General features: G+C 46.9%; 1 protein-coding gene across 1 annotated transcript in view; it reads right to left on the bottom strand.

The window, feature by feature from the left end:
- The window catches only part of LOC144161691 (uncharacterized), a 103,654-nt gene that overhangs the window by 14,060 nt on the left and 61,883 nt on the right, over window positions 1-27,711 (bottom strand). The window contains exons 27-35 of the mRNA XM_077692314.1: window positions 27,089-27,213; window positions 26,223-26,402; window positions 22,375-22,632; window positions 16,384-16,543; window positions 13,636-13,835; window positions 9,822-10,153; window positions 8,004-8,175; window positions 6,591-6,897; window positions 1,484-1,748 (exon numbers count right to left, since the gene is read on the bottom strand). Of these exons, the coding sequence (XP_077548440.1) occupies window positions 1,484-1,748; window positions 6,591-6,897; window positions 8,004-8,175; window positions 9,822-10,153; window positions 13,636-13,835; window positions 16,384-16,543; window positions 22,375-22,632; window positions 26,223-26,402; window positions 27,089-27,213 (1,999 nt within the window). The remainder of the gene's footprint in view (window positions 1-1,483; window positions 1,749-6,590; window positions 6,898-8,003; window positions 8,176-9,821; window positions 10,154-13,635; window positions 13,836-16,383; window positions 16,544-22,374; window positions 22,633-26,222; window positions 26,403-27,088; window positions 27,214-27,711) is intronic.

Below are 27,711 nucleotides of genomic sequence, written 5' to 3'. Positions count from 1 at the left end.
AGCACATTCGCGCGATTTCAGCTGGATACGGATTGGCTGTAGATGCGGCTTGGCGAACCGGGATCGCCCCTTGAGCGGCATTTTAAAGCGCAGTTAGAAGTGGTCACTCACCCGCCGCGGTGGCTCAGTGGCTAAGGCGTTGCGCTGCTGAGCACGAGGTCACGGGTTCGATTCCCGGCCGCGGCGGCCGCTTTTCTGATGGAGGCGAAAAGCAAAAACGCCCGTGTGTACGAGATTTCGGCGCACGTTAAAGATCCCCAGGTGGTCAAAATTAATCCGGAGCCCTCCACTACGGCGCGCCTCATCGCCTGCGTTGCGTCGGCGCGTTAAACCCTAAATCAATCAATCAATCAAGAAGTGGTCACTCGAGAGCCCCGCACCGCTTCGCGGCCGAAGTCGCCCCCATGTTGCCGCTGCTGGCCTCACCACGCGCAGCACGCGAGTGGTTCTGCGGCTTCATCAGCGCGCCTGTGGTGTGTACAACGCGTTTTCACGGGCAGAAAACAACAGCCAAGCTGTTCCAGGAGAAAGAGTAACAAAGAGGGGAGCGAGAGCCTGTACGTCACTGTCGCTTGCTCGCTCAGCCGTCGGGCGCCTCGCCGGCTCGTTCGTATCATCTGCCGGGCCGCGCAAGTCCGTTCGTAACAGCCGAAATTTAGCCCATGGCAAACAATGCAATTTCTCCGGGACTTCTCCGAAACTCGTATCATCCCAAAATTCGTATTACCCAGGATCGTATCATCGAGATTCCACTGTTGTCTGTGCACCTGACAGAGCTTCTTATACCTCTGCTACAGGAGCGTTTGGAAGGACATTTCAGTCGAATGACCTTCGAAATTTCAAATGTCATTCGAACTGGAAGGAGTTCGGTCGATCTACACGACCATTCTCAAAGGCAGTTGAAAGTCTCCGCGTTCGCCCGGCATGTTTCGGTGTCGCCACTGCTGCCATGTTTCGTTCTTGGCGAAAATGTAACTTTAGAGTTAAAATGGGCAAAAAATCAATCATCAGAGATCAATTTGATAATTATCTACAAGCGTGCACAAAACATGCACGAGGTAGCCAGTTTCTTTTAGTCTATTTTCGCACCGCCGGTGTTTACAGTACCAAGTTACCTCGTAATCGTAGAGTGAGTGATAGAAAACAAAAACAAGTGAAAAATTATCAAGATCGTGCACTTTAAACACAAAGTTTTACTCGTAAATAATTGTTTTTGTTATTACGGCTCACAGAAACTGAGCCCGAGGGTACGACCGTTCGCGTTTCAAAGGCCTTCGAGACTCTCAAAGGTCAGTTGTCGTGCTCCTTTGACTCAAATGCCATTTCAACCAAATGCCTTTGAAAAACGTCGTGTAGCAGCTCGAGGGTGTCATTTGAGTCAAATGACATTCGACTCTGAGGCCTTCGAAACGCTCGTGTAGCACGGGTATTACGTCGTCAGCAATTTCCATTTTTACGGGCCCTCCGATTGGCGCACACTCACTTGGCTCCAGTGCGTAGGTGCGGGTTTCGGTAGTGGGGTCCCTCCCCGCCGCCGTTGAGCACAAAGGCGAAATTGGTGTCGTGTCCCCGAGCCTTGAACGCCGCGTCCACAGCGTCCACAAGTCTCTGGGTGCCCGCCAGCACGGAGGTCGCGACCCGGGGCTCAAACGAACTCTCGGCCAGCAGGACGACCACCTCCAAGATGGGGGCCGACTTGAGCCGGAAGCTCTTCTTGCCTGCGGCTTCACTCGAGTTGTGGCAGTGATCTGCATGCGGGGTTATTGTGGAGCACAGAGAGCGTATCAGCAGAGACTGTAAATGGAGACATGTCTGGCAGCGGGTTAACTCGCGATTTGTGAAATTAATGACTGATAAGCTTTTTACGGTCGCAGGCACTCGTACCCACTTAACTGGGATATTTACGGGAGTTCGCTAAGCATTTCAAGTTTTTTGAAAACGAAGTAGTATTGTCATTTACCCAAATGCCAGCCATGTGGGTGCAGGCAAGTTCTGGTCAGAAAGAGTTTTGTGCATCTCGGTACACACACAAAGAAAAATCCTTGTGTGTGATTGAGTGCACTAAAAAGCATCTTTATATTTATGGCTCTGTGTTTTTTGGGTTCCCCAATGACATCCTTGCAGTGTATGCCAATCATTAAAATGTCTTTCAGCATATGCTAGACAGAAAGTTTTGCTGTCATGCAAAACTATCTTCTTTTTTGCATATTAATTGCTGAGTCTTTGTTGGCAGTCTCAGTGTTCTTGTGGATGAACCATCCTCTACCAAGCTACCACCTGAAGTGCGTCTTTCAAATGTTTGGAATGGTTTCAGAGTACAAAGCAAATGGTTGTGTATGTTGAAGAAAGCTCAGCACTTGCCTCATCTATTTTCCCTCTATTAGTCTGTTATCTTTTCGCGCTATTTCGAACCATAAAAGTTTGCTGTCCTTTTGCATCACACCTGCTCATCAATGCAGTTCTGGAGGTAAAAGTGTCACTGCCTTTTCAGCCGTTGATAACCAAACTGAGGACGAAATGCGGTCACTGACCAAGTCAAGGTGAAAACACAGAGACGTTTCGGAACCGTACGGGTTCCGAAACGTCCCTGTGTTTTCACCTCGACTTGGTCAGTGACCGCATTTCGTCCTCATCGTGATACCTCACCAGACGAACTTTCGTCGAACTCTTGACTACATATTGCCACGACTGTAAGGTTGATTCCGTTCTCAGTGGAATCCTGTTAGGGATTTTGATAATGCATCAAAGAAGAAGAAGAAGGTTTCGGGCCGCTTGGGGGCCAAGGGAGAAGACGAGAAAGAAGTCGAAGCTTACTTGGACTGGCTTGCTGTCGGGCACAAGTTCGCCTTTTAGAATAAACTCTCTCTTTCCACCTGGTACAACCCTCCACGTGTGAGTTCACCGTCACAATATCATACTGATAACCAAACTGCACCATTTTAGTGAAGCTCACGACAGTGCGTGCTCTCCTCGATATAAATCCTGACAGCCCAACAGAAATGTGCATTGCATCCGGAGTTTGCTACATTTAAAATAAGGTGAACAACACAAAATAAGAAATATCTGTGCGCAACTTTGCAACGATTATTGCTTCTTACAGTGGGAAAAAGTGAGACCAAAGTTGTGCAGCAATACCGTATTTTTGCACGTATAACCCGCCCCTGCATATAGGTAACCTGCACCCCCACTTTCTGCCGACGAATAAATTAAAAAAAAATATCCCCGCGTATTGCCCGCATATTTTATACATAAGGGGACGGACTAAATCTACTACTCAAGCAACATTGGACATTTTATACAAAAGAACCTACTTAGCTGACTTATTGTTGAGCTGTGTGTGCAAAATAAGTACTGTAAGTGGTATAACAGTGGCTTGGTTGCTATTACTGCTACAGGGGCATCACAGCCCAACGCGCATTGCGGTGAAGCTGCACCACAGGAAATACCTCGCATATAATCCGCACCTCTACTTCACCCCTGAAATTTTCGCGTTTTTGGTGCGGGTTATACGCGCGGAAATACGGTATCCTTTCCCGTATACCCCGACCCCATCTAGTGGTTCATTTCGGGCATCACCTGTACATTTTTGAGGGACCACTAAATAGAAGTTCAGCACTCAGCTTTGCACTGTGGCAGCCCTGCTCCATGATTCCACACTAACCACCTGGGTTCTAGACGTGGCAACTTTTTTTCCTTTGGGCAAATAAATTCTGCTCATGTATAAAATGCACTATTAACACCCTTACAGTGCGTCCCTCAGGTATGGGACGCAGCTTATCGCTGCACTTAAAGGGACCCTAAAACACTTACCATCAACAACTCAGAATGTATTTTGGGGTAAACTCTATTGTCCCAGCAACCTCCTCCCGCAAGAATTATGAAAATCCATTCACTATCCCTGAAACTACGCGCGATAAGAAATCACACATAATTGTTCCCTCTCAACTCAACCGCGGACAAGACAAAAGCTGCACGCTCTCTCCTGGAGAGGGGAATGGCTCGCGGCGTTCTCTTCAGTGGCCTTCGCTATATCACAGGCCGGGGAGTGTTCTTTTTTTCTCCGCAACGTGGAGGGGTCTATTTCTGGTCTGGTGGCACAAAAAAGCAGGCATAGCTGCCTGCTCGCAAGCGCGCACTCACGCTGGTAGGCAGTTTTTGAAGCAATACACGTTTGTTGTTGAGTGATCTTGTCGAAAGGAGAGTATTGAGTTCCTCACTCAAACTCCGCACACAAAAGAAACACCAAAACAATGCGCACAGGTTCAGGCATAGAAAAGGTTGGTACACAGCGGCGACGACGGTGGATAGTCACAGGAAATGAGAGAAATAAGCCGCGAAGTTGACAAGTGACAGCCAATAGGACAGCCATGGCCCAAATGACGTCGTTTAGGCCATGCCAGGGGTGCATAATGAGGAAAATTGAAAGGAGCGCGGTTGGGTTTTCCACATTTTTGAGAGCGATTTGCACGCTTACCGCTTCACGTGCACGTTTAGTAATACAGTAGAATCTCGATGATACAAATACGAGTCTCACGGGACCGCTAAAAATATTTGTATCATTCGAAATTCCTTTCCAACAACACAGACCAAAAAATTGAGCACTAAAAAGAGTTTTCGTTTATTTCCTTTGTTACTTTCGCGTGAAGAAATCCGTTAATTTTTCTGCTTTTCTTAACCTACATTTCACCGAGCGGTGCTTTCTGGAGAGCGTAAAACTTCGCATCCATCTCCTCACTTACGTTGCCCAAGCTCCCTGCATGCCTCAACAGTCGAGGCGTGAACCACACGGCGCATTTTTGCACACGATTCGCACGCGTGGGCGTTGCGCATGCGATCTTTTCACGCCCGCGTCAACGATTCCGGGCCCACCGCAGCTTCTGCCACAGTCAGCTTCTGCCTCACGCGCAGAAGTGGGAGGAGCCTGATGACTTGCGCCCGCCTCGTGGCAGCAGTTTCGAAGCGCTCGAGACAGCCGGCTGGCTCCGTCGAACTGCCGCCGGAGATGTTTAGGCTTAGCACCCCGGCAAATATTTCACGGGCGCTTTCACTAGCGGCACGAATGATGTTTTATAGTACCGTTTTCGCCCTCATTATCAGTTCCTTTACCGCACAAGCAACTCCGTTATGTGCCTTGAGCAGCATTTTAAAGAGTGGTTAGAAGCTGTCGCCCGAGTACCTCGCACCACTTCATGAACAAAGCCACTGCCATGCTGCTGCTGCCGCCGCCCACGCTGCGTGCAGCGTGCGGGTGGTTCTGCGGCGAAGTCAGCACGCCTGTAGCATGCGCAGCGCGTTTTTCGCGTGCAGAAAACAACAGCCCGGCCGTTCATGGAGAAAGAGTGACAAGGAGGGGAGAGAGAGCCCGTATGCCGCCGTCGCTTGCTCGCTCGGCAGTCGGGCACCTCGCCGGCTCATTCGATCATCCACGAGGCCGCGCAGGTCCGTTCGTAACAGCCAAAATTTTTCCCATTGTAAACAATGCATTTCCGCCCGGACTTTTCAGAAATTCGTATCATCCCGAAATTCGTATTACCCAGGATCATATCATCGAGATTCCACTGTATTTGGCTCAGGTATTCCTGGAAGTGTAATCTAAACGTCACGCAAGTTTACTTGCACTGCCCAAAGAGTGTTGCAGGGTCCCTTTAAGTGATGGTGCAGAGCTTAAAGGAGCCATGAGGACAAAATACAAGTTTGTTTTATTCGAAAGATTTTGTGTTTTATAGTGCTCCTAGCACTTGCCCGGCAGCAAATGATGGCGTATTCCCTGGGAAATTAATCAATTTAGGTTAAAATTTTGATTCTCCTGCCAAATCGTGCTTGTTGGGGACGTCAGCAATGAAGTCATAAGAGCGCGTATACAAACGAACTTGCACTGCGTGATTCGGCTGCAGCGCTGCTTGGCGTCAGTCTTCCCAGATGGCGCTATCATACTCATGCATTGACCGTTGTCTGCCGTTGCTTTGTTTTTCGACCGTATTTGTACCTGGCTTGTTTTCGTTACTGCAGAAAGTAATGGTTTCGTGAAACATAGAATATCCTCCCCAAACAGGGCCACCTAAGACAACGTCACTTACGCCAATCGGCCAGTGCGTGTAAGACAAGTCGAAAGCGGCGGACTGCTGTGCAGCTAAAACAAGCATAGTGCGCGCAGTACCAACAACAGTACGCATCGGTACTTCAATTTTTACGTGTGCTTTCGTAACTTCCACTGTTCATCCCCCCATTCTTAGTGATATAAAAGGAATGTACCCTAAATTTAGACACAAATAGCTCGTTCGGCAAGGTTATAAGGTCCACCTAATTTGCTTTTGCTTTTGCCGGCCTCAGCCAATCGCAGAGCTGCCACAAATGACATCATAGATTCTGTTGCGGGAAATGAGCTAGTGGGTCGCATGGCCATTCCCTTTTTTTCTAATTATAGAGCTTAACTGAGCGAAGTGCGTGTTAACAGTGGCGTCAGCATGATCCTAACGAGGCAATCTTTCGAATGAACCAAACTTTTGTTTTTGTCTTCAAGGCTCCTTTAAGAAGTGGATATTACACAGCTGGAAACCCGGCTTCCCCCCTCCCCCCCGGAAGGAGCCTACCGCAGTGCAGGTTGTCAGGCACCCAGTATCCATGGTGGGTGCAGTAAGCGGCCATGGCGTTGATGCTGGTGCAAGGGCTGCTCCGGTGGCTGACGTCCCACGAGCAGGCCTCGTGGAAGAGCTCCTCGTTCTTGGTCTCGGTGAGGCAGCGCTTGAGTGCCTGGGGCACCTGCTGCCAGCACTTCGCGGCGCCCGACACGGGGGCGCTCCTGACGGGGTTCACGAGTGCTCGGCACTCAGCGTTGCCGCTTAGCTCATAGCCTGCAGCCAACTGTGCAGCGTCCTGCGCTGTCGCACCATCGGGAAGCTGCAAGAAATACGCTGGGGGTCATTTGGGTTGTCAACCATCGCATCTGCAGAACAACCTTTCGTGGAACAACAACAATCTGCGGAACAACCTACTGTGGAACAACATTTCCCTCTCTGGCGGAAGGAAGTGCTCGCGGCTGCCTTATGCTGCGGTGTACATTCGCACTTTGCAATTTGACTTTGATACAATTGGTCCACAAAAAGCGCCAAGTTATTGACTTACCGACTCGTAATCCAGTGAAACATATGCTGTATTTTCTGGTGTATAAGTCGCAGTTTTTCTTCTGAAATTTTTGTTGATGCATCTTATCTACCGGTGTGACTTATGGTATGAAATTAATTTGGAACACGGCGGCTGCACGTGGCCCGCGCTCGAAGAGGTGCCTGTGTGCTGCGTGATGTTAACGCACATTAAGAGACACACCCCTATGGTCTAAATGAATGAATTATCTGTTAGCAAGTCGGAGGAAGAAGGCTTCGATGGTGTTGCCTAAATGCCATTTTTGAGAAGTTAGCTCTGTCTAGACTTTGGACGGTATATGCACATGTCTAGCACTGCTTACCGGGGGATGCGTTCAGAGGCAGCGGCCACCACAACGATGTACTTTCGCTGAACTCTCTAACGAACTGATCCTCTATGGGTTTACCTGATTAACAAGTGCGTTTTGTACACACTTATACACCGGTGCGACTTATATACGTTTTTTTTTTCTGGAAAAACTGTCGTTTTGAGAGGGGTGCAACTTATACAAAAGTGCGACTTATAGACCGGAAAACACGGTAGCAGTGCATCCTTGTTGGAACACATTTTTAATAAGGTCTACTGAGTGCACAGTCATGACAGTTTCCAATACGGACAACCGAGCACTTGGTCTTCAGTTTACGCTATGCATCCTGGAGATGTGTTGCCTACGTGCAGTATAAATGAAGTTGCAAGAGCTCACGTCCAACCTTGATATATCAAGATGATTGATGATGATTATGGTTGGATTTTTATGGCGCAAGGCCAATATCGAGACGATTGCTTGGCATGCGAGTGCTTTTATGTGGCTTACTCAAGTGGACACTCTGTTTTCCCTCCCTTCACCAACTGCCCTGACTGACCTCGTCATCGTTGTTGGGGTTGCCATCTGCGTTTCCAAGGATACCCAGGAGGGTCCCGTGGACCGACCGGTCCAAGACGAAAGTGCAGAAGAACTTCACCACATCACAGTACACCGCCAGGCCGTGTCCCCGAACCCTGACCAGGTGGCCCTCGCGGTACACACTCACCTTCCTGTAAGGCCCAAGCAGAGATTATTCCACAGGTGTTTCAGTAAACCTGGCAGGCAACTTCACATGAGAGCATCACTACGACATTTCAGGCTTGACTAAACAAATTTTGTGCTCTATCACACTGCTTGGAGGACATATCGTGACCAATAGCAAGACTAGAGAGACAACCTTCATGGCTTAGCATCGTAATAAAAGACGAAGCATAAGAAATGTTTCAGAAAAACGTCCTATATACCGTATTTTAGCATGTATAACCCGCACAAAAAATGCGAAAATTTCAGTGCGGATAATACGCGGGGATTTTTTCTTTTAGTGCAGCTTCACGGCAATACGCGTTGTGCCGTGAAGCTCCTACGCAGTAACACTGACTAAGCTTTCCATGGCAGTGATTGCGCAAGACATAAAAGGTCAAGGAAGAAAAAAACAAGGACGAGCGCACTGTAACAACTGAATTTTATTAATGAATTGTAACTTTCGCCTTGCAGTCAGTGTATTCTACTTGCTAAATACGTACACGCTTTTTCTGTCTACATAGTATGTGATGTGTTGTTTGAGCAGTAGCTTTGGAGCAGCCTTTTCTGTGTAAAATTGGCGGGCAATATGCGAAGATTTTATCGTTCTTTTCTAATGGGCTTAAAGTGGTGGTGCGGATTATAAGCAGGGCCGGGTTATACGCGCGAAAATACAGTAATTTAGAGTTCGACGTGAAAGTGTCTCAGTGGACAGCATCAGATTGATTTGCACAACATGCAGTTTCTTTAACGCTCTTTCAGCATTTTGAACAAAGTTGCTTTTGTTTCTTACCGCCACCAAAAAAAAAACAGCTTTTTACCTCAACAAGCTTCCGAAGTGTCTTCCGTTTGTGGCTTTTTTTAGCAACTTGCCAATAAAGCCTGCTGCGAAATTTTCCATCCAGTTAGGAACCTATTGAAAGCACCCGCCGCGGTGGCCCAGTGGCTAAGGAGCTGTGCTGCTCAGCCCAAGATTGCAGGTTCAATCAAGGCCGCAGTGGCAGCTTTTCTGATGGAGTCACTTGTCCAGGTTTCGGCGCATGTTAAAGATCTCCGGGTGGTAAAAATAATTTGGAGCCCTCCAATACAGAGTGCCTCATAACCTAGGTGTAGCTTCAGCATTTAAGGGGGGTCACCGCTCTTAAAACAGCTTCCCTTAATTTTTAAGTAAACTCTGTGAAACCTTGGTGGCACCAGTGGCGAGGAACCATTCCGAATGCCCATTTCAAATGCCAAAGTTTAATGAGCTGTAAAATTAGTTCCAAGCAGTGTATCAGAAACCCGATTCTCTTATTGCACTCACGAGGTTTCATAGCATTGGAATACACAAAGATTACAGATTTATGGCCAGCACTGTTTTGTCTATTGTTCCTCCAAAAATGGCTAAATTATCTCTAATTATCTTGGTAACTAATTGACTGACTCGAGAAATAATGCCATATTTGAAATCAATGGGAAAAAAGTAGCAAGACTGGCACGTTTCACAGAATTTACTTGAAAATTAAAAGAAATTGTTTTAAGAGCCACGTCTCCCCTTAAACCCTACGATCAATCAATCGATCAAGCATTGGCAGAATTTTTTTTCAGGCCAGCCCAGAGGTGGCCAAAGGCAAAGAAAGGAGGGTGGCCCACTCACCCGGAGGCGAGCACCAGGGGAAGGTGGACGGGTGCGTCGCCCGCATTCACTGCGACCCTGCCCTCCTTGCCAAGGATGGAGATGGTGACCTCGGGGAACTCGACCAGCAGGTCTTCCGCGCTGGTCGCCACCGTGAACAGCCGACCGCCCACAACAGTGGACAGCAGGTAGGTGCAGTACGAAGCCGGGTAGCTGGGGAACTCGAGGAACACGCCGTCAAAGGTGACCACGTGGCCCACGCCAAAGATGGCCGCCACCCTCTGGCCCTTTTCCAGCCGCGGCAGGGTCCATGAGTGGGCACGGTGCTCCTGGAAGACGCCTCCGATGTGCTTCTGGAATACGCGACAGAGCAAACAAGCTTTACAAAAAAATCAGCCTTGCTCCTTGGCAGTCGTAAAGGAGTAGCTTGGATTGTGACAGCACTGGTGGCTATGGCGCAGAGGCTACCCAAGTCAATAGCTCGCTCGGCCAGTGTCAGCTTTAAACTCTCCACAATTACCGTATTTACAGGATTCTAGGTCGACCCCCTTTTTCAAATTTGACAATCTAATGTTGGAGGGTCGACTTAGAATCGAAGTTGAACCGTCTACCGCTAGTAACGGCAAGAGAAACGAGAAATCGGGGGTGCTATGAGGTGGGGACAGCTTTGCACCCTCGTTCCCATAATTATGGTCTAAACTATGAACCACATGGGGCGTCTTCTGCTCGTGAAAATGCGCCGCACTGACGCTGCCGCGAATACCATCCGCATGCTGCACGCTACGCGATCGGCGGCGGCTACATGGCGGCACCATTCGCGAAGAGGTGTGCGTAGCTCCAGCAACCGCTTCTAACCGCTCTCTCAGATATCACTGAAGGCACAAACGAAGACGTTTGTGCAGGAAAGGAGCTGATAATGTGGTCGAAAACGACACTATAAAGCATTATCCGCACTGCTAGGGAAAGCGCCAATCAAATATCTGTCACCGTGGTAAGCCTAAACATTTCCGGCGGCGCCAGCCGGCTGTCCGCGTCGTCAGGCTCCTCCCGCTGCCGCGCTCGGCGTGCGTTTTGCCGAGGTAGAACTGGTAGAATTTAAAAGCAGTAGAAGGTGCCGCGCGCGCGGAATCGTCGCCGCGGGCGTGAAAAAGTCACCCGCGCAACGCCGACGCGCACGAATCGCGTGCAAAAACGCGTCAAGTGTTTTATTCAACTTTAATAAACACAATGAGTATTAGCGAATCCCTTGATTCAATACGCGGCGCTAACGTAGCCCATATCATATCACATTGTTCAGTACACTTCCGAACACGTTGGTGAGAGGTTAGTCGCTCAAAAGTAAATTGCGCGTGGCCGCTTCCGTCAGCCGCCATGTTGTTTGTTTTGGTATCGCGCGGCAGTGGCCGCTGCCGGTTGCTTCGATGGTTGTCATCTCGCAGCGAATGTGTTCTTCTTATTCCGGGTGCTTATACAAAAGCTTTTCTTTCTTAACATCAACTGCGCATACCGCGAGCGGGTTGTGCCGCGGTGTGGGTTGACGGAAAAGCTTCTCTTTGTGCGTGGCCTCCGCAATCTGCTGCGGGCGGCGCCTGCGCAATGTGCTGCCGGCGATGCTGCCCGCGGCCAGCCGCCGGCAGCAAATTGCGGAGGCCATGCTTTGTGATACAATTTTCTAGGCGGCACTCACATTTTTTTTTTTTTTTTTAAAGATGCAATTTTGGGCGGTCGACCTACATTTGAGTCGACTTACAATCGTGTAAATACGGTAGTGCGCAATGCCTCAATTTCAGCTCCGTCCGCTCAACTTGCCTACACTTTTTCTCCCCCCAATCCCCAACAGAATACCACACTGCCGTTCTGCCCAGTTGCGTTCTTCCATGGGTGGTAAAACTGGTGGCATCCCTTCTGACAAGCAAAAGGCCAAGAATACCGTATTTATTCGAATATAAGGTGAGGTTTTTTTTCCACAACCTGTACTCTCAAAGTCATACCCCGCCTTATATTCGAAGCTCTCTCTCTCTCTCTCTCTCTCTCTCTCTCTCTCTCTCTCTCTCTCTCTCTCTCTCTCTCTCTCTCTCTCTCTCTCTCTCTCTCTCTCTCTCTCTCTCTCTCCTCTCTCTCTCTCTGTGAGTGTGTGTGTGTGTGTGTGTGTGTGTGTGTGTGTGTGTGTGTGTGTGTGTGTGTGTATATATATATAAGCAGTAGAAGCAGAGGAGCCAGAAAAAATATTTGAATATTTGAGAAAATGGTTGACTCGTGAAAAAAAAATAAAAACAATGGTTTACTGACATTTCGAGTGGAGGACCAGTCTTCATCTGAGTAACGTACAACCTAGAAGCACGCACGCTTATATAGGTGTGCTACAGTGCACCCCTGCTAAGAACATAAGTTTGCGGGTCGGGGCACCCGAGGGCGCATGTTATGACCATTTGCTCTAATAAAGGCACACACGTCTTCCATTTCACTGCATCAACTTAATGGTTTCGTTGCTGAGGCTGTATGGTCCCAAAGCAGACTGGGGAGAACAAGTGGTATTTTAACGATAATCTGCTTCATTCCCTAGTATAAATATGCTGCTACAATATGTGTCATGCAAAGCAACAAATTTCTGAGGTTGGCTTAAGGGGGGACATTGCCCTTAAAACAGTTTCTTTTAATTTTTAAGTAGACTCTGAGCAACCTGTCAGTCTTGCTGCTTTTTTTTCCACTGATTTCAAATATGGTATTATTTATTGACTCAGTCAACTAGTTACAAAGATAATTAGAGATAATTAGCCATTTTTGGAGGAACAGTGGACAGAACCGTGTTGGTCATAAAACTGTAGTTTTTGTATTTTCAATGCTATGAACCCTGATGATTGCAATAAGAGAATCGGTTTTTTGATGCACCGCTTAGAACTAATTGTACAGCTCATTGAACTTTGGTGTTTGAAATTGGTGTTCGAAAATGTTCCTTGCCACTGGTGCCAACAAAGCTTAATGAGCTGTGAAATTAGTTCCAAGCGGTGCATCAAAAACCCGATTCTCTTATTGCACTTACCAAGTTTCATAGTATTGGAAAATATAACGATTACAGTTTTATGGCGAACACTGTTTTGTCTCTTGTTCCGCCAGAAATAGCTAATTATCTCTAATTATCTTGGGAACTAGTTGACGACTCAAAAAATTATGCCATATTTGAAATCAGTGGGAAAAAAAGGCGGCACGACTGACAATAAGTTTCACAGAGTTTACTTAACAATTAAAGGAAGCTGTTTTAATAGCAGTGTCCCCCCTTAACATGATAATGGCCCATCATTTCCTTCTTTCCACTACCGGCAATGTGCAAAGTCTTTGGAAAGGCAGCCCGAATGTTTCAAAGGTACCAACATCAATGCAGGTTAACGTATAAGCTCGTTCATTTTTTCTGCATCATTCATTATTTATATTCTTTATTTTCCTTTGGGAGGAGGAGGCTGGAGGAGCTAAAAGCTGCGGATCCAGCTTGACAGAGGCTCCAGCTGCTCACATTATGATGCGAGTGCCCTGTTGTTAACCTGCCGCGGTGGCTTAGTGGCTAAGGCATTGCGCAACTGAGCACGAGGACGCAGGATCGATTCCCGGCGGCGGCCGCCACTTTTCTGATGGAGGTGAAAAGCAAAAACGCCCGTGTGTACGAGATTTCGGCGCACGTTAAAGATCCCCGGGTGGTCTAAATTAATCCAGAGCCCTCCACTACAGCACGCCTCATCGCCTGCGTTGCGTCGGCGCATTAAACCCTACAATCAATCAATCGATCAGCCCTGTTGTTAGAAGACAACGTTATTCTCCGATTATCGGCAACAGTTCTGCCGACGAGCGCATATGGAGTGCGACACCTACCCTGATGTGGTCGTACGAAAGAAGCCGGGGGGACGTGTGCGGAGACCTCTGTGATGCCAGGCACTTCGGAGGGTGTGGTGAAGTACATCTTGGCCACCTTGGCGGACAGCTGAGGGGCGTGGCTGACCGTGTGGGTGAGGACCCAGTCGAGGTGGAAGTAGTAGAAGGCCCAACCTGCCAGAAGAGACAGCGTTCCCTATAGATTAAAAGACAGATAGTCATACCACACTTTTTGAAAGCCCCAAAATACAGGCCCCCAAATTCGAGAGCATCCACAGGCACGGGTGTTGTGAAGGGGGAGCATGTTTCTCCGGTGAGGAAGTTCGCACGCTTGACGGGGCAGAGTTGACCTACTTGGCGCATCTTACGGGAGATTGTTTTATCTGGCTTGGCATTTCTCAGCATCTTGTTCTTCCCCCCCCCCCCCCCTCAAATGTTCAACGTGCATTGTGGTAAACGCGCACTCTTTTAGGTTCTACAATAATTAGGTATCCTATGACAGCTGCAACTTACCGGTATTCACCTACGGGGCAGAAACTTGGAGGTTCACTAAGAGGGTTCAACTTAAATTGAGAACGACTCAGCGGGCAATGGAGCGGAAATTGATAGGTGTAACATTAAGGGACAAGAAGAGAGCGGAGTGGGTCAGGGAACAAACACATGTTAAGGACATATTAGTAGAGATTAAGAAAAAGAAATGGACGTGGGCAGGGCATGTAATGCGAACGCAAGATAACCGCTGGTCATTAAGGGTAACAGAGTATATCTTTAGAGAAGGCAAGCGTTGCAGAGGGCGGCAGAAAGTTAGATGGGCAGATGAGATCAAGAAGTTTGCGGGGATAAATTGGTCACAGTTGGCACAGGACCGAGGTAATTGGAGAATAACGGGAGAGGCCTTTGCCCTACAGTGGGCGTAGATAGGCTGGTGATGAATTAAGTCCCCACTACCCCCCTCAAAAAAAAAAAAATTAAAGCCGTTCCACTCATTGTGAAAGCTGTCAGAAGTGCAGAGCAGTGACTCACCATAATGGGCTATAGCGCCGTTATCCGCTCACTGCTACCACCCAAAGCAATTCAAATTGCCCGCCTCCACAGTGCTTGCACGCCCCCTGCCTGAAACTGCACCACCGGGAGTGCTGTTCTTTTTGAGCTTGCTTTTCCTCCTGCACATGCCGGCGTTGCACTGCCACTTCTTTTCGCTTGCTATTGTAAAAACCAACCCGGCGAGTGTTCCGAACTAAATGAACGCGGACGCTGCCGGTTAATTACGTATATTTTGCCTCAAATCCCCCTGCAGTTTTCTTGGTGTTAAACAACAGAGAGAGGTATGACAAGCGCCAGCGGTTCATGAGTTTTGAACGCTTATGACTACATAAACCGCTTGGCTTTCGAAGCCTCTGGGTTACGCCGCGACAACAGCCGCAACAACGGAACGTCGTGTACGTGGCTCTACCTGGGTACAGCGAGCGAGCTACGACGACAAGGCGCGGCCCTAAAGTGCTCTGCACTTAAAAAGACATGGATACCTATCTATACTCATCTCATTACCTCTTTACTGCTTAACTCTTCTTCAAGCTAAAATGAATCTGCTGAACAAACAACCCTGTCAGTGCAAAACTGCCCAATTTGCAGATTATGCCCAAGTTTACACACAAGCAGGTTATGTACTCGTTGGCAATACGTGAACCTAAATTCCTGCGAGAGAAATGTATGGGGTTTGCTGAAACTGCTGGCATAGTACATGTTCTTCACACGCTCCTTAGAGGGTGAAGGGGGGGGGGGGGCTGCAAGCAACTGCAGATCTCACATTACGTGGATTTCATCCACGGCAGCATTCCAAAGCACAATTCTGCCTGTACACTCACTCATGGATGACCCGTAAATCGAGTAATGAATGTAAAAGCACCAAAACTGAACCAACACAACCAGTGCGTGGTGTTTGGTGCAATTGGCACCACCCACCTTACCTGCTGGAGAAATTTAGGCTAAAATTTAGCTTAACCTGCTAGGTCAACGCATAGAGATTCAGTTTACATGTTTACCAAGTAGGCTTCAGCTAACTGACATCGCATCAAACACGCTGGAAAGTTTTTTTTTTGGGAGAACAGCTTGGGCAACTGAAATGTGCAATCTCTATAACAGTTTTTTTTTTTTTTTGTGGAGCTTTTATTTTGTACCTGCTACTAACAGGAGTGTCCTTTGGGAGCCAATCAACACTATTTCTGATTCAATGCCCTCGCTCCTAGAGACAGGTTAACAGCAACTATTTTTTTTATCAGATACTACTGGAGGCCTGTCATAGAGATTGGAGTAGGTAGGGTAAGCATAAACGGCTTGCCTCCATGTTTATTAAGAAAATTACCTTTTGAAGTAAAGCAAATAATTCTTTTAAGAAGTTAAACAAGTTGCTGAAAATAAAGTTTTGGTTACCAAACATGTCTCCAGTGGAACTAGATGCTCCTCCCTAAAAGGAAAGAAAGAAAGAAAGAAAGAAAGAAAGAAAGAAAGAAAAGGAGGAGGAGGAGGAGGAGGAGGAGGAGGAGGAGGAGGAGGAGGAGGAGGAGGAGGAAACAAGCAGCAGCAGCAGCAGCAGCAGCAAATGTTTGCTGCTTATTTCTCTTAATATGACAGCAATGTAATTTTTACACTGTAGAAGACAAAACAGATACTACTAATGATAAATACGCCTCTGCATTGTCACAGAAAAACATATGGCACACACCAGGGATAGTCTGCCTGAAGGCGGCCTCTGCCAGACCGGAAGCCACCGCCGCCTTCCTGAAGAGCCCCGAACCGGTGTAGAGGACAGGTTCGTAGATGGAGTGGAAAGACCCGAGCACTTCTGCGGATGTGGTCCAAACCTTGGCCAGAAAGTCTTGCGCCTAAACGTAAATGCAAGCAAGTTGGAGGAAACACACAAACAAGCAAAGCAGTTTGTAGTTCCCAGTGCAAAATTAAGCTGTTCATGGGCGTTGTTAAAGCTTTAGCCACTGCTTCACGACAGGTTTTAGGGAAGTATGGCTCCCCTGAATGCAATGGATGCACGAGTTTAGAAAGGATAGTGGCTTCTTTCAAAGCAGCACTTCTTCCAGTGGTGAGGAACGATATTGTACCAGTACGGCAGAAAAAATGCATTATGAGTCGTCCTGTATGCAAGGGCAGGTAACCTCAAGTGAACAAAACCTACTCACTAGCTTAACAAGGGAAGCGCAAGTGAGCACGGTAAAAACTCAACTGAATACAAACACACAACTGCGGAGCCCCATCGGCCGACACTTTGAGAATTTCCTGAATTTTACAAAGGTCAGAAGTGCAAGTCAGCTCGACTTGACCTAGAAGATCACGCTTGTGTGTCGGGTTCAGAGAAGTAGTGAGGTTCAAATGTTCTACAAAAACTGAGGCTGATTCCTCTGTTATTCGCCCCGAGCGCGAACGCAGTTGACCCCTGGCGGCGCCGGGACGAACCGCTCCTAGTGTGGATGGCGCTCTCGCATCGTCTGCTTTTTCACGTTGCGTGCGGCGAAAGACGCGTGCTGCACGCGACAAAACAACCAATATGTGTGCTCGTTTGGCAGTAAGCAATGACATAGTAACCTCTGAGTGCTCGTTTCCTCTACAAACGCATTAATCAGCGGCCGTTGCGGGTTAATGCGCTGGTTTAATTCCACGAAACATCTTCGCTGTGGTCACCGGTTGAGTGTCAAACGTGTTATAAATATTGCTTCCACACATTGCACTTTTCTTATTGTTGAGTGCAGTCGTCTGCCGTTTCGGGAACGTCGAAGGGTGATCTTTGAAGCTGGCGTGGCGATTATTTCAAAGATAAACGTTTAGTACACGAAACGGGTAAGAAGCGACAAGACCTGTGCATACGCGTGCAAATTCCACACCCTTGTAAAATTGAGCTGTGTCCTTATAGAAAGAAGAAACAAACAAAAACATTTACACTGCACACGACCCGTGCGCTATCACCCATACATTACCGGACACGTATTTTACACCCGCAAGCGCCTGTGTGATCGTGTCCTTCCCGTACCTTTTCTAAAATAAATACCATTTTTGGACAGTCCTTGGTTATACTCTGGAGGAGGAATAAACATTTATTCAACTGTATCGAGTTGCTAATTTTACGTATTATTTAAAATACGTTTCTATGGATGCGCAAGAGTATTTAGGGGAATTGTTCGGTAAAATTAAGCCGTTGTGAGTTTGCGTCAGTCATATGGCATTTCGTGTGTCATTTTCATATATATCATTTTCAAATCCGACATGAATCACCTTGTCCAGAAACGTGTCAGCATAACCAAATGCCTAATTTGTTCACGTCTTAACCTCTTAAGGTGGACCTAAGTTTAAAGAAAGAGGAGAAAAAGCGTAATATAATGCACGTTGTTGCCCACATGTGTGTGGGGTGTGTGCCATGACTCGCTGTTTTTTTTTAATTTTTTCCCACAATGCCTGTTTTCAATGCAATTTTGAAAAAGGCGTCCCACAATTCCTGGACAATCTGGGACCAAAGGGGGGTTAATCATTTTGGAAAATACGTGTACTGCTTTTTCACTGCTACAGAACACGACGCCTAGTGTAGTTTCGATTGTAAGTAATAGTGATAACCATAGTTTGGCTTTTCGCGCGTGTTGCATGCGTTCTTTTGTCGCTGCTCTTGCAACGTTGGCAGGACCCCCCCCCCCCCTCCCCTTCCCGAAAAAAAAAATGAAATGCCCAGAATTTCATTTTTTAACCAATCCTCAAGAATTAAATGCCAAGACAAAGGCGATGGAACCCGTTACGCTGATTTGCAGCTAGAAATAAAAAGGAAATGTTTTACTACATCTGCAACAGCGCAACTTCATTTATTGCCATCTTTAGGGTTCGTAAGCGACCTTATACGCAAGAATGCAAACACATCTCTCTGTTGCAGGCACCTGTAAGATTTTAAAAGGAACGCAAATGGTCAACAGAGCAGCCGTCACAGAAAATTTGTGCTCACTTTGAGGTCCCAGAAGCTTGGTTTGCACACTGTAAACCTGCTTGTCACTTTGCGAAAACCTAGCTAAACATGAGATGTTGATTGTACTGCGTGCGTTGACAATTCAATTCGCAAGTTCACTTGCGACGAAAGCTTTAAATAAGTGATCCGAAACCGTTATTCATGAAACCTTCCTTCAGAGTCGCTAAAATTTCATTTAAAAGACCCGTTAGAACGGTTACATTTATATCTCTGCGCTGATCAAAATTCAGTAATTTTATGTTGCCTTTTGAACAGACAAAAAATATCGTACGCTCTTAGAAAGAATTTCGGGGCAGTTAAGTAGTGTTACCATTTCAGAGCATCCCACAAATGCAAGAATGCGTCATGCTACCAGTGAAAGGGATTGAGATTGCCGTTGTAAACAGAATTTCAGAGATCGAGGCTTCCTGATTTGTTTCTATTTATGCTTTTATTGAAGGCTCAAAGCCATAGTCTGGAAAAATCGAGCTTCTTACGAGCCACAGCGTACAAGTTCATTGTCACAATTACGGCCATTCTGAAATTCCCGATGAGTCGTCGCGTTTTTTGGCGTAATAATGAAAACTGACTGCCGGTTCCATGCTATACATTGAACGTTGAGTAACCGAACTACAGCATACCACTCTTGTTTGCACCTTTCGAGCGCACGTACGGCGAGAAAAAGGCACGAAGCGCGCCCACAGTGTGCATTCTTACGGGCCGCTCAGCGGAGCATCCACACTAGCAGCGCGACGCTGGCGCCACCTACATGTCGAGCTCGCAGCGAATAGGAATCTGCAGCGAAAGGAGCATGATTTGCGGGATGGCGGCCGCCTTGCCGGTGTGCTTGGCGAGCGACGTCCTGCTAACGGGTCTCTTCAGGAAAGGTGCGACCACTCCGTTCCTGCTCCGTGGCGTATATGGCAGACCGTTGCGTTGCGACGAGCTCAGCTTGTGGAACGCGAAAGGTAGAATTTGTGGCTTGAACAGTGCACGCGTGAACGCGTTCCGCTACCAGATGGCATTTCTCTTCACATCAAATCAGTCGGCGTTCGCGCAATTCGCCCGTTGGCGTTTCTACGATGCAACTTACGCCAACTGTCGGCGCTTGTTAGCATCATGATGCACTACTTCGCTTCACCTCTCCTAGACGGCAGCACCATCCCTGTCAGTGAACCTTTCCTGGCGTTTCTCCTGTGTTCGTTGTGCTGGCGTCACTTCTGTGACGGATATGACGTCATTGAAATCTTCGTGTATCCGGGAATACAACACTTTCGTGTCAAAACTCATAATATTCGAAGTTCTGAATTATTTGTGAATTCCAATAGTAGGACTTCGAGCTTGGACTCGAGTTACCTGTGCAGTCATTATTCAGTTTGAAGATGAAACTTGAATGCCAATAGCTTATTGCCACCCCTAGAGCAGTACAAATGAAAGGGGAAGGGGGAGTGGGTTGTCAGGTAACGAATGCACGATGGGGTCTGTCCCGAAAAATTCTCTCCCATTCAATGCTATGCAAGACGAGGGCAATTAGCGTAGCAGAGGTGCCTGTTGCAAACGACTTGCTCACACTACTGCTGCTGCATTCAACATCGCACTAGTGCACTAACTTTAAGAGGGGACACTGGTCTTAAAACAACTTCTATTAATTTCCAAGTAAACTTCGTGAAACTTGCCAGCCTTGCTGCTTTTTTACCCTCTGATTTCAAATATGCCATTATTTTTTCAGTTGGTCAATTAGTTCCCAAGATAATTAGAGGTAATTAGCCATTTTTGGAGGAGCAATAGATAAAACAGTGTTGGTCACAAAACTGTAATCTTTATATTTCCCAATACTATGAACCGTGGTGAATGCAATAATTGAAGCAGTTTTTTGATGAATCGCTTGGAACTAATTTGACAGCTCATTAAACTTTGGTCGCACCAGTGGCAAGGAACCATTTTGAGCGCCCATTTCAAACACCGAAGTTTAATGAGCTGTAAAATTAGTTCCAAGCGATGCATCAAAAAAACTGCTTCGATTAATGCACTCACCAGGGTTCATAGTATTGGGAAATATAAAGATTACAGTTTTGTGACCAACACTGTTTTGTCTATTACTCCTCCAAAAATGGCTAATTATCTCTAATTATCTTGGGAACTAATTGACCCACCGAACAAATAATGGCATATTTGAAATCAGAGGGTAAAAAAAATGGGCCCATCTCCCAGTGAGGGGGACTCGAGTAAATGAGTCGCATAGGGGGTTGGTGCTATCACGTGTACACCACGCAGCTATCACGCCGCTAGCACGCCGCTGAGTCGCCAACGCACGCCGCTGACGACGTAGTTTGAATGAGTCGAGGATATAAGGCGCGTTCGTAGCCTTTGATTCTGTGTCGGTTTTGTGGCGCAGTGGGAAGAGCACCATGTACTTCACGTTCCGCCCACAGGTAGTGAATGCGTTGTATCAGCAGCTTCTTGACGTAGTTTGAATGAGTCAAGGATATAAGGTGCGTTCGTAGCCTTCCATTCTGTGTCGGCTTTGTGGCGCAGTGGGTAGAGCACCATGTACCTTGCGTTCCGCCCGCAGGGTCGTGGGATCGAAACCAGGCGCCGGTAACTGTTATTTCTTTTTATAGTGTAGGGGGAGGCTGGCTGCTGCGGACGCCGACGCACGGGTGACACCGTGAGTTATACAAATGCTCTGCATTTAAAAGCAGCAAGACTGACAAGTTTCACAAAGTTTACTTGGAAATTAAAAGAAGTTGTTTCAAGACCAGTGCACCCCCTTAAACTTCCCCTTCCATTTGTGCCTCAGTACCAGAGTTCTCTGATACACACAGTTGTGAAGCCCTTCTTTGGAACCCAGGCTGTGTGAGTACTCCTGCTTCATTGAAACTCAGGGGAAAGTTTAAGGGCGGGGCACCGGGCAAACAAAAACTGGACTTTGCTAAACACTTACTGAACAGCGAAACTCGATAAAATAAAGCTTGCTTTTCAAGTTAGAAAACATCAAAACAACCGTATTTTCGCGCATATAACCCGCCCCTGCATATAAATCTGCACCCCCACTTTCAGCCTGCCGTAAAAGAAAAACAAAATCCTCGCGTATTGCCGCACATTTGATACTGGAAAGGCTGCACTAAAGCTACTGCTCAAGCAACACATCGCATACTATGTAGACAGAAAAAGCGTACATTTGGCAAGTAGAATACACTGGCTGCGAGGCGAAAGTCACAATTCACTAATAAAATTCAATTTTTAGAGTGCGCTCGCCGTTGTTTTTTCTTCCTTGTATGTCTTGCGCAATCGCTGCCATGGAAGGCTTAGTCAGTGTTACTGCATAGGAGCTCCACGGCACAACGCGCATTGCCGTGAAGCTGCACTAAAGAAGAAAAAGCCCCGTATTATCCGCAACCTTACTTTGCCACTGAAATTTTCGCGTTTTTGGTGCAGGTCATATGCGCGAAAATACGGTAGGTTATATTTACTTATGATTCCACAGTTCTTCCGTTTATGACTCACGGCAGCAGCCGCAAGCACTTGAGTACTACTTCAACTTCCCGCCAATAGATGACAGGCTCGTCAATTTCCCCCTGCTCGCCCCCGTTTGTCTCAGCGTGGCAGAGCCAACCGCGAACTGGCTTTTGATCCACAGGGCCTATGGGGAGTTTCACAAGTGGTGTATATGGAGAAACTCTGTTCGGCACTAATCAGCTGAACGGACTCGTGGCCACATGCCTTGTAGCGTTGCATGTCGGCCAATTCCCCGAGCGGTGTCCCGCCCGTGAGCGGGTGCAGCATCCGGTGGACGGGGTGCCCGGGGTCGTACAGGGCAGCGACAACCTCTCTCATGCCCCTGGCTGCGGTGGCACCAGCAACGGTGAGCAGACTCTGAGTGGCAGGCTCGTTCAATAGGGCCGTGACCACTGTGTCACCCTCACGAGGCACAACCACCACTTGGAACAGGCTCTGCTCCTGGGCATATGGATCCAACTCCTGCAATGACAAACGCGAGTACAGTGCTCGCGGTCTGAGGTGCACCAAGCAGTTTTCTTTAAAGGGGCCGTGCCGACAAAACACAAGTTTGGTTCACTCGAACGATCGCCTCATTAGAATCATACTGACACCACTTTTAACGTACGCTCAAATAAGCTGCATAATTACGGGAAAAGAGGGAATGGTCATGCGACCCACTAGCTCATTTCCTGCAACAGAACCTATAGTGTCATATGTGCCAGCTCTGCAATTGGCTGGGGCCGGCAAGAGCAAATTCAAATTAGGCAGGGCTTATAAGCTTGACAAACGAGCTATTTGCGCTTAAATTTATAAGCACATTTTTTTTATAGCAGTAAGAATGGTGGGATAAACAGTGAAAGTTACGAAAGTACACGTAAACATAGAAGTACTGATGCGTACTGCTGTTGGTACTGCGCGCACTATGCTTGTTTTAGCTGCGCAGCACTGCGCCTCTTTGAGGTTGTCTCAGACAACACTGGCTGATTGGCGTAAGCGACGGCATTTTATGGTACCATAATTGTCGAGCAGGCACCATGTTTCACAAAACGATTACTTTCTGCTGTAACAAAAACAAGCGAAGTACAAATACGGTCAAAAACAAAGCAAAGGCAGAAAATGGCCCGCCGCGGTATGATGGCACCATGTAGGTTGACGATTGGTGAAGAAGGCTCGGCAGCCCACCAAGTTTAGCTTGAAAACCCGTTCTTGTGATATCACTGCCAACGTCATGAAAACACACGATTTTGCAGGAGAATCAAAAATTTAACATAAACTGATTAACTTCTCAGTGAATAAAGCATCATTTACTTCCGGACAAGCACTAGGGGCACTATAAAACGCGAAATCTTTCAAATAAAACAAACTTGTATTTTGTCTGCATGGCCTCTAAAGTTTCAAGACATTTCACAATTAGGTGTCAATTAGGAAAGGTGCGGCATCCTAACATTTGGTCGTTCACTGTCATGGTACACCCCAAGTAAGAAGATGCCCCTCTTGTTCACCTTAACACTTTCGTGACTGCACCCGTTCCCATCGATAGTATGTAATTGATGAATACCAATTCAAATTTTGCCGCTCTCCGAGCGCTTCTGGACAGCTACCACCATCCAAAGCCTAAAGGAGGAAGTATTTCATCAGCTTCGTTTTCGAGTTTCTTTTCTCCGCCGCGGCGGGGATTTTGAAATGTCCTTTGCCGGCGGGGAGACAAGCTCACGTGGTTTCAGTTATGGCGTCGACGCCGCTCGCCTATGCTTTACGTGACCGGCGAATTTCGACGGATTCCGCTGAATCTGAGCTGGAATCTGTAGATGACGGTAGCAGCACAGACACGGAAGACGACTTCGATTCATTAGACTTTAGTACAGATGGCGAAAGTGTGTCAAAGTGCCCCAGAACATAGACAGGTATCCGCCAGTGAGTTCCACTTTCTCCTCCGGCCGTTGTATCGCGAGCGCGCATTGATGTAAACAGATCCAGCCTATTCTAAAGGTCACAGCTCTTATCTGCAGGGTTCTGGCTTCGTTCGGGCAAGACCACTTGGCGCCAGCTGCACAAAGAGTCGGGTTCTCTCAGTGAAAGCGGCTCGGAGTTGACCTTGGCGTAGCGCTCCAAGTAGCGCACAGCGGTTTGTCAGAGCCGTTGATTTCATTGGCAGCATCCAGAAGTTTTGGAGCTGTCAACGAGCTTGCACTTCGATCAGTTCACTTTAGACTCGAGCTCGTTGAACAGCTGCTGGGCTGTTCTGAGCAATGCGGGCCCCATCGTCCCTTCTGTTGTCTACCCTAAAGCTGCACTTCAGGGTCCCTAGCACCAACCACAAAAAATTGAAAAACACCGGAACTGCAAACTGGGCTACGAAGAAAGGAAGGTAGAGCAGAAAACAAATTTTGCCTCCGAAACATGCGCAGCCAACCTATGTTTTACCGTGTCGAGAAACTGATCCGCACGGTAGCATGATAGGCACTAGTGTTTATTTTTTGTATGTATGTAAATAACTTCTCATATTTGCAGTATTATTCTATAAGGGCCTTATGTTCAAATTTTATATTTCAAATTTTTGTTATGTGTACCCTGTGCAAAGTAGCGTTGATATTTTCATCAATTGTTTTGTTGTTGTTACTTTTTTGTTTTAATATTTTTTTTATGAAATTCATAATAAATCTTTCGTTTGAAATTGTTACTGTTAGAAAGCCCTATCCTTCCTCTACCACTTCATACCTTACACCAGGGGTTCTCAAGCATGTTGGTCCCAGAGAACCCTGCTAAGTTCCGTTAAGTGCCAAGGAACCCCCCCCCCACCCCTTCCCACTCCCGCCAGTTTTCATTCCATTCATGCTACATTAACGTGCAATAAATTCAAAAGCAAGCAAGGGTATCGTTTTTTTTTCCGTCGACTTTACGCGAATGCGTACGCTAGCGGCACCTATCTCCAAACGGGAGAAATGCGCATGGGGGTAATATAAGGCCGAGATTCAAGTGCAATAGTTTAACCAGGTGGCCCGTTTTCGGAGTCTGGCTGGCTACAAGCTGCTGGCGAGATTTATTGCGCAGCTCGCGCGTTTCTGTTATGCGCCGAGATGTGCTTACTGACACTCGGGTGTGAGTAATGGAGGTTCCTTAGATCGATCGCACCTCAAGTTTACCATATAAGACTTAGCGACTGCGGAACCAGGGAAAATTTATCAGTGGCTCGCGGAACCCTGAGGAGGGGCCTGCGGAACCCCTAGGTTCCACGGAACCCACTTTGAGAAACCATGCCTTACACTTTAGCATCAATCAGTTTCTGTGGCAAGAAACAAAAATATTTCCTGGTCTACCCAAAAACAATCGACAGGCACTTGTGTTTATATTTTTGTATGTGTGTGAATATTTTACACAGCTCATATTTGCAGTATTATCCTATCAGGGCCTTATGTTCAAATTGTATAGTTCAAATTTTTTTTAAGTGCACCTTGTGCAAAGTAGCATTGATGTTTACATCAATTTTTTTCTTTGTTACTTTTTTGTTTGATATTTTTAAATAAAATTTGTAATAAATCTGTTGTTCTAAATTATTACTGTTTGAAAGCCCTATCCTTTCTCTACCATTTCATACCTCACACTTTAGCGTCAATTATTTTCTGTGGCAAAGGAAAAATATTTCCTGGACTACCCAAAAATAACCGATCTTTCCACAGTCACGAAAGTGTTAAACTGCGCAGCTGTATATATATTAGCCAGAAGAGGGGACTGGCCTACAAACTTCCTTGCCACACTACTGACACCTCCTGCCTGCATTTGCTGCATGTAAAAAAGGAGGATTTTAGTAAACAATTGCACAGGCTGCACAATGAAAAAAAATCATATCTTTAGACACAATTCCAGTCACTATTAAGACAACCCAAAGAATGCCTTTCAACCTCCTTCATTCAATTTGGTCACTAAAAACGCAACTCTGTGTTCAAAAAAAGAAAAGAGGGGGGTAGGGGTAAAAAAAACAACGGCACAACAGTGACTGCAACTCTGCCTGTAGCCAGGTTGAACTCCTTACTTGTTAGTACAGCTTTCCAGCAGGGCTGGGAATTAATTACCTGTCGATTGGTGATAAGTTTGGCGTCGTAAATGGTGGCCGCTCCACTGCGCACAGACCTCTTCGAGACGCTGATCACCCGTATGCCGTGAGAGGTGCTGTGGGGGCGATACTTGGCGTCGAAGATCCAGCCGCGCTTCTCGACGTTGAAAAAGAGCTCCACCGGAATCCAGTCCATGTGCTGCACGCGAGAGAACAGCATGGGACCACGCAGCTACCCAGTAAGCAGTGAAAAATGTTGCAGGCACGTATCGTGCTGCCTTGCATGGCGGCAAGCTCGACTTAGCCAAGTGGTATTCAGTTAATATGAGCTGCCAAAACAAACAGCTAGACATGATATACCGCCTGGAAAACGCTCTCTCATATATCGTCGCAGGCTGCAGTGATTGGAATTCACTGATCTGAATGACACTTGCAACATTAAAAGAAAAACCCTAATGGTAGTGAATACTGCAAGTAAAGTTGAGCTCAGTTGCTTTAAATAATCACCGAGGATCCAAATTCTCGAGCAGTCCAAATGCTAACACACATCCAACCCCAATAAGTCTGTTTAATTAAATGTCCCCTCTTTCGGCAAAAAGACAGGATCCAGTAATTACGTTAACACACTGATATTCTTTGCATGCGTTTTTAGAAGGACATTTCCCAATTTTAACATGTTAGAATTCCCTATACCCAAGTTCACTGAACTTCGAAATATGTACTCCAAAAATATTTGAAATATTCTCGAATACGGCTTTTCTTCATCTTAAAGCCAACTTGTTTATTGTATAGCCACTTCAACAGTCCGAAGTTTTAAATATTCCCACCGCCCTACTTCCACGCATCAAAAGGCAGGCTTTATATAAGGTACAAATCAGGGCGTACCGTGTTGCTGAACTTTGCTTCTTTCACGTAAGAGTGCGCATCCCACCTTCCTTTGACCGTCACATCGCCAAGGCCAGAGGACATGTTCATCGACTCGTAGCCAGTAGGGCCAAACTCAAAGACCTCTGTGAAAAAACCCAAAAGAGCAAAGCTGACGCATCAGTGCTTCCATCATCATCATCACCGGCATCATCATCATCATCATCATCATCGTCGTCCTGTATACGCCCACTACAGGGCAAAGGCAGCTCCCCATGAATCTCCAATTGTCCCGGTCCTATGCTAACTGCGACCAATTTATCCCCACAAACTTCTTCATCTCATCTGCCCATCTAACTTTCCGCCACAACATTTTTGTCGAAATGTTATTTTTTCTATTTTTCCCATCTTCCGGTTTTTACAAATTCTGCACGACCCATTACAGTTGAACCTGGATACGACGAAGCTGACAAAATCTCACAATTTTTCGTTACATCCAGGTTTGGAGTTAAGGCTTGCGGGAATGAAGCAGAAACGAAACCAGAGTGCTAGACATCGGTCAAGGTAGTAAACTCAACCTTCAAAGACTTATTTCACAGTAGAAAACTTCGTGATTTGCGCCTAGCTTAGGCACTACATGGTGC

Source organism: Haemaphysalis longicornis, unplaced genomic scaffold, assembly GCF_048455015.1.
Source record: "Haemaphysalis longicornis isolate Haplotype H1 unplaced genomic scaffold, Haemaphysalis longicornis Haplotype H1 scaffold_12, whole genome shotgun sequence".
Classification (NCBI taxonomy): Eukaryota; Metazoa; Arthropoda; class Arachnida; order Ixodida; family Ixodidae; genus Haemaphysalis; species Haemaphysalis longicornis.
Note: the sequence above shows the minus strand (reverse complement) of the source record. Positions and strands in the feature narration are given on the sequence as shown.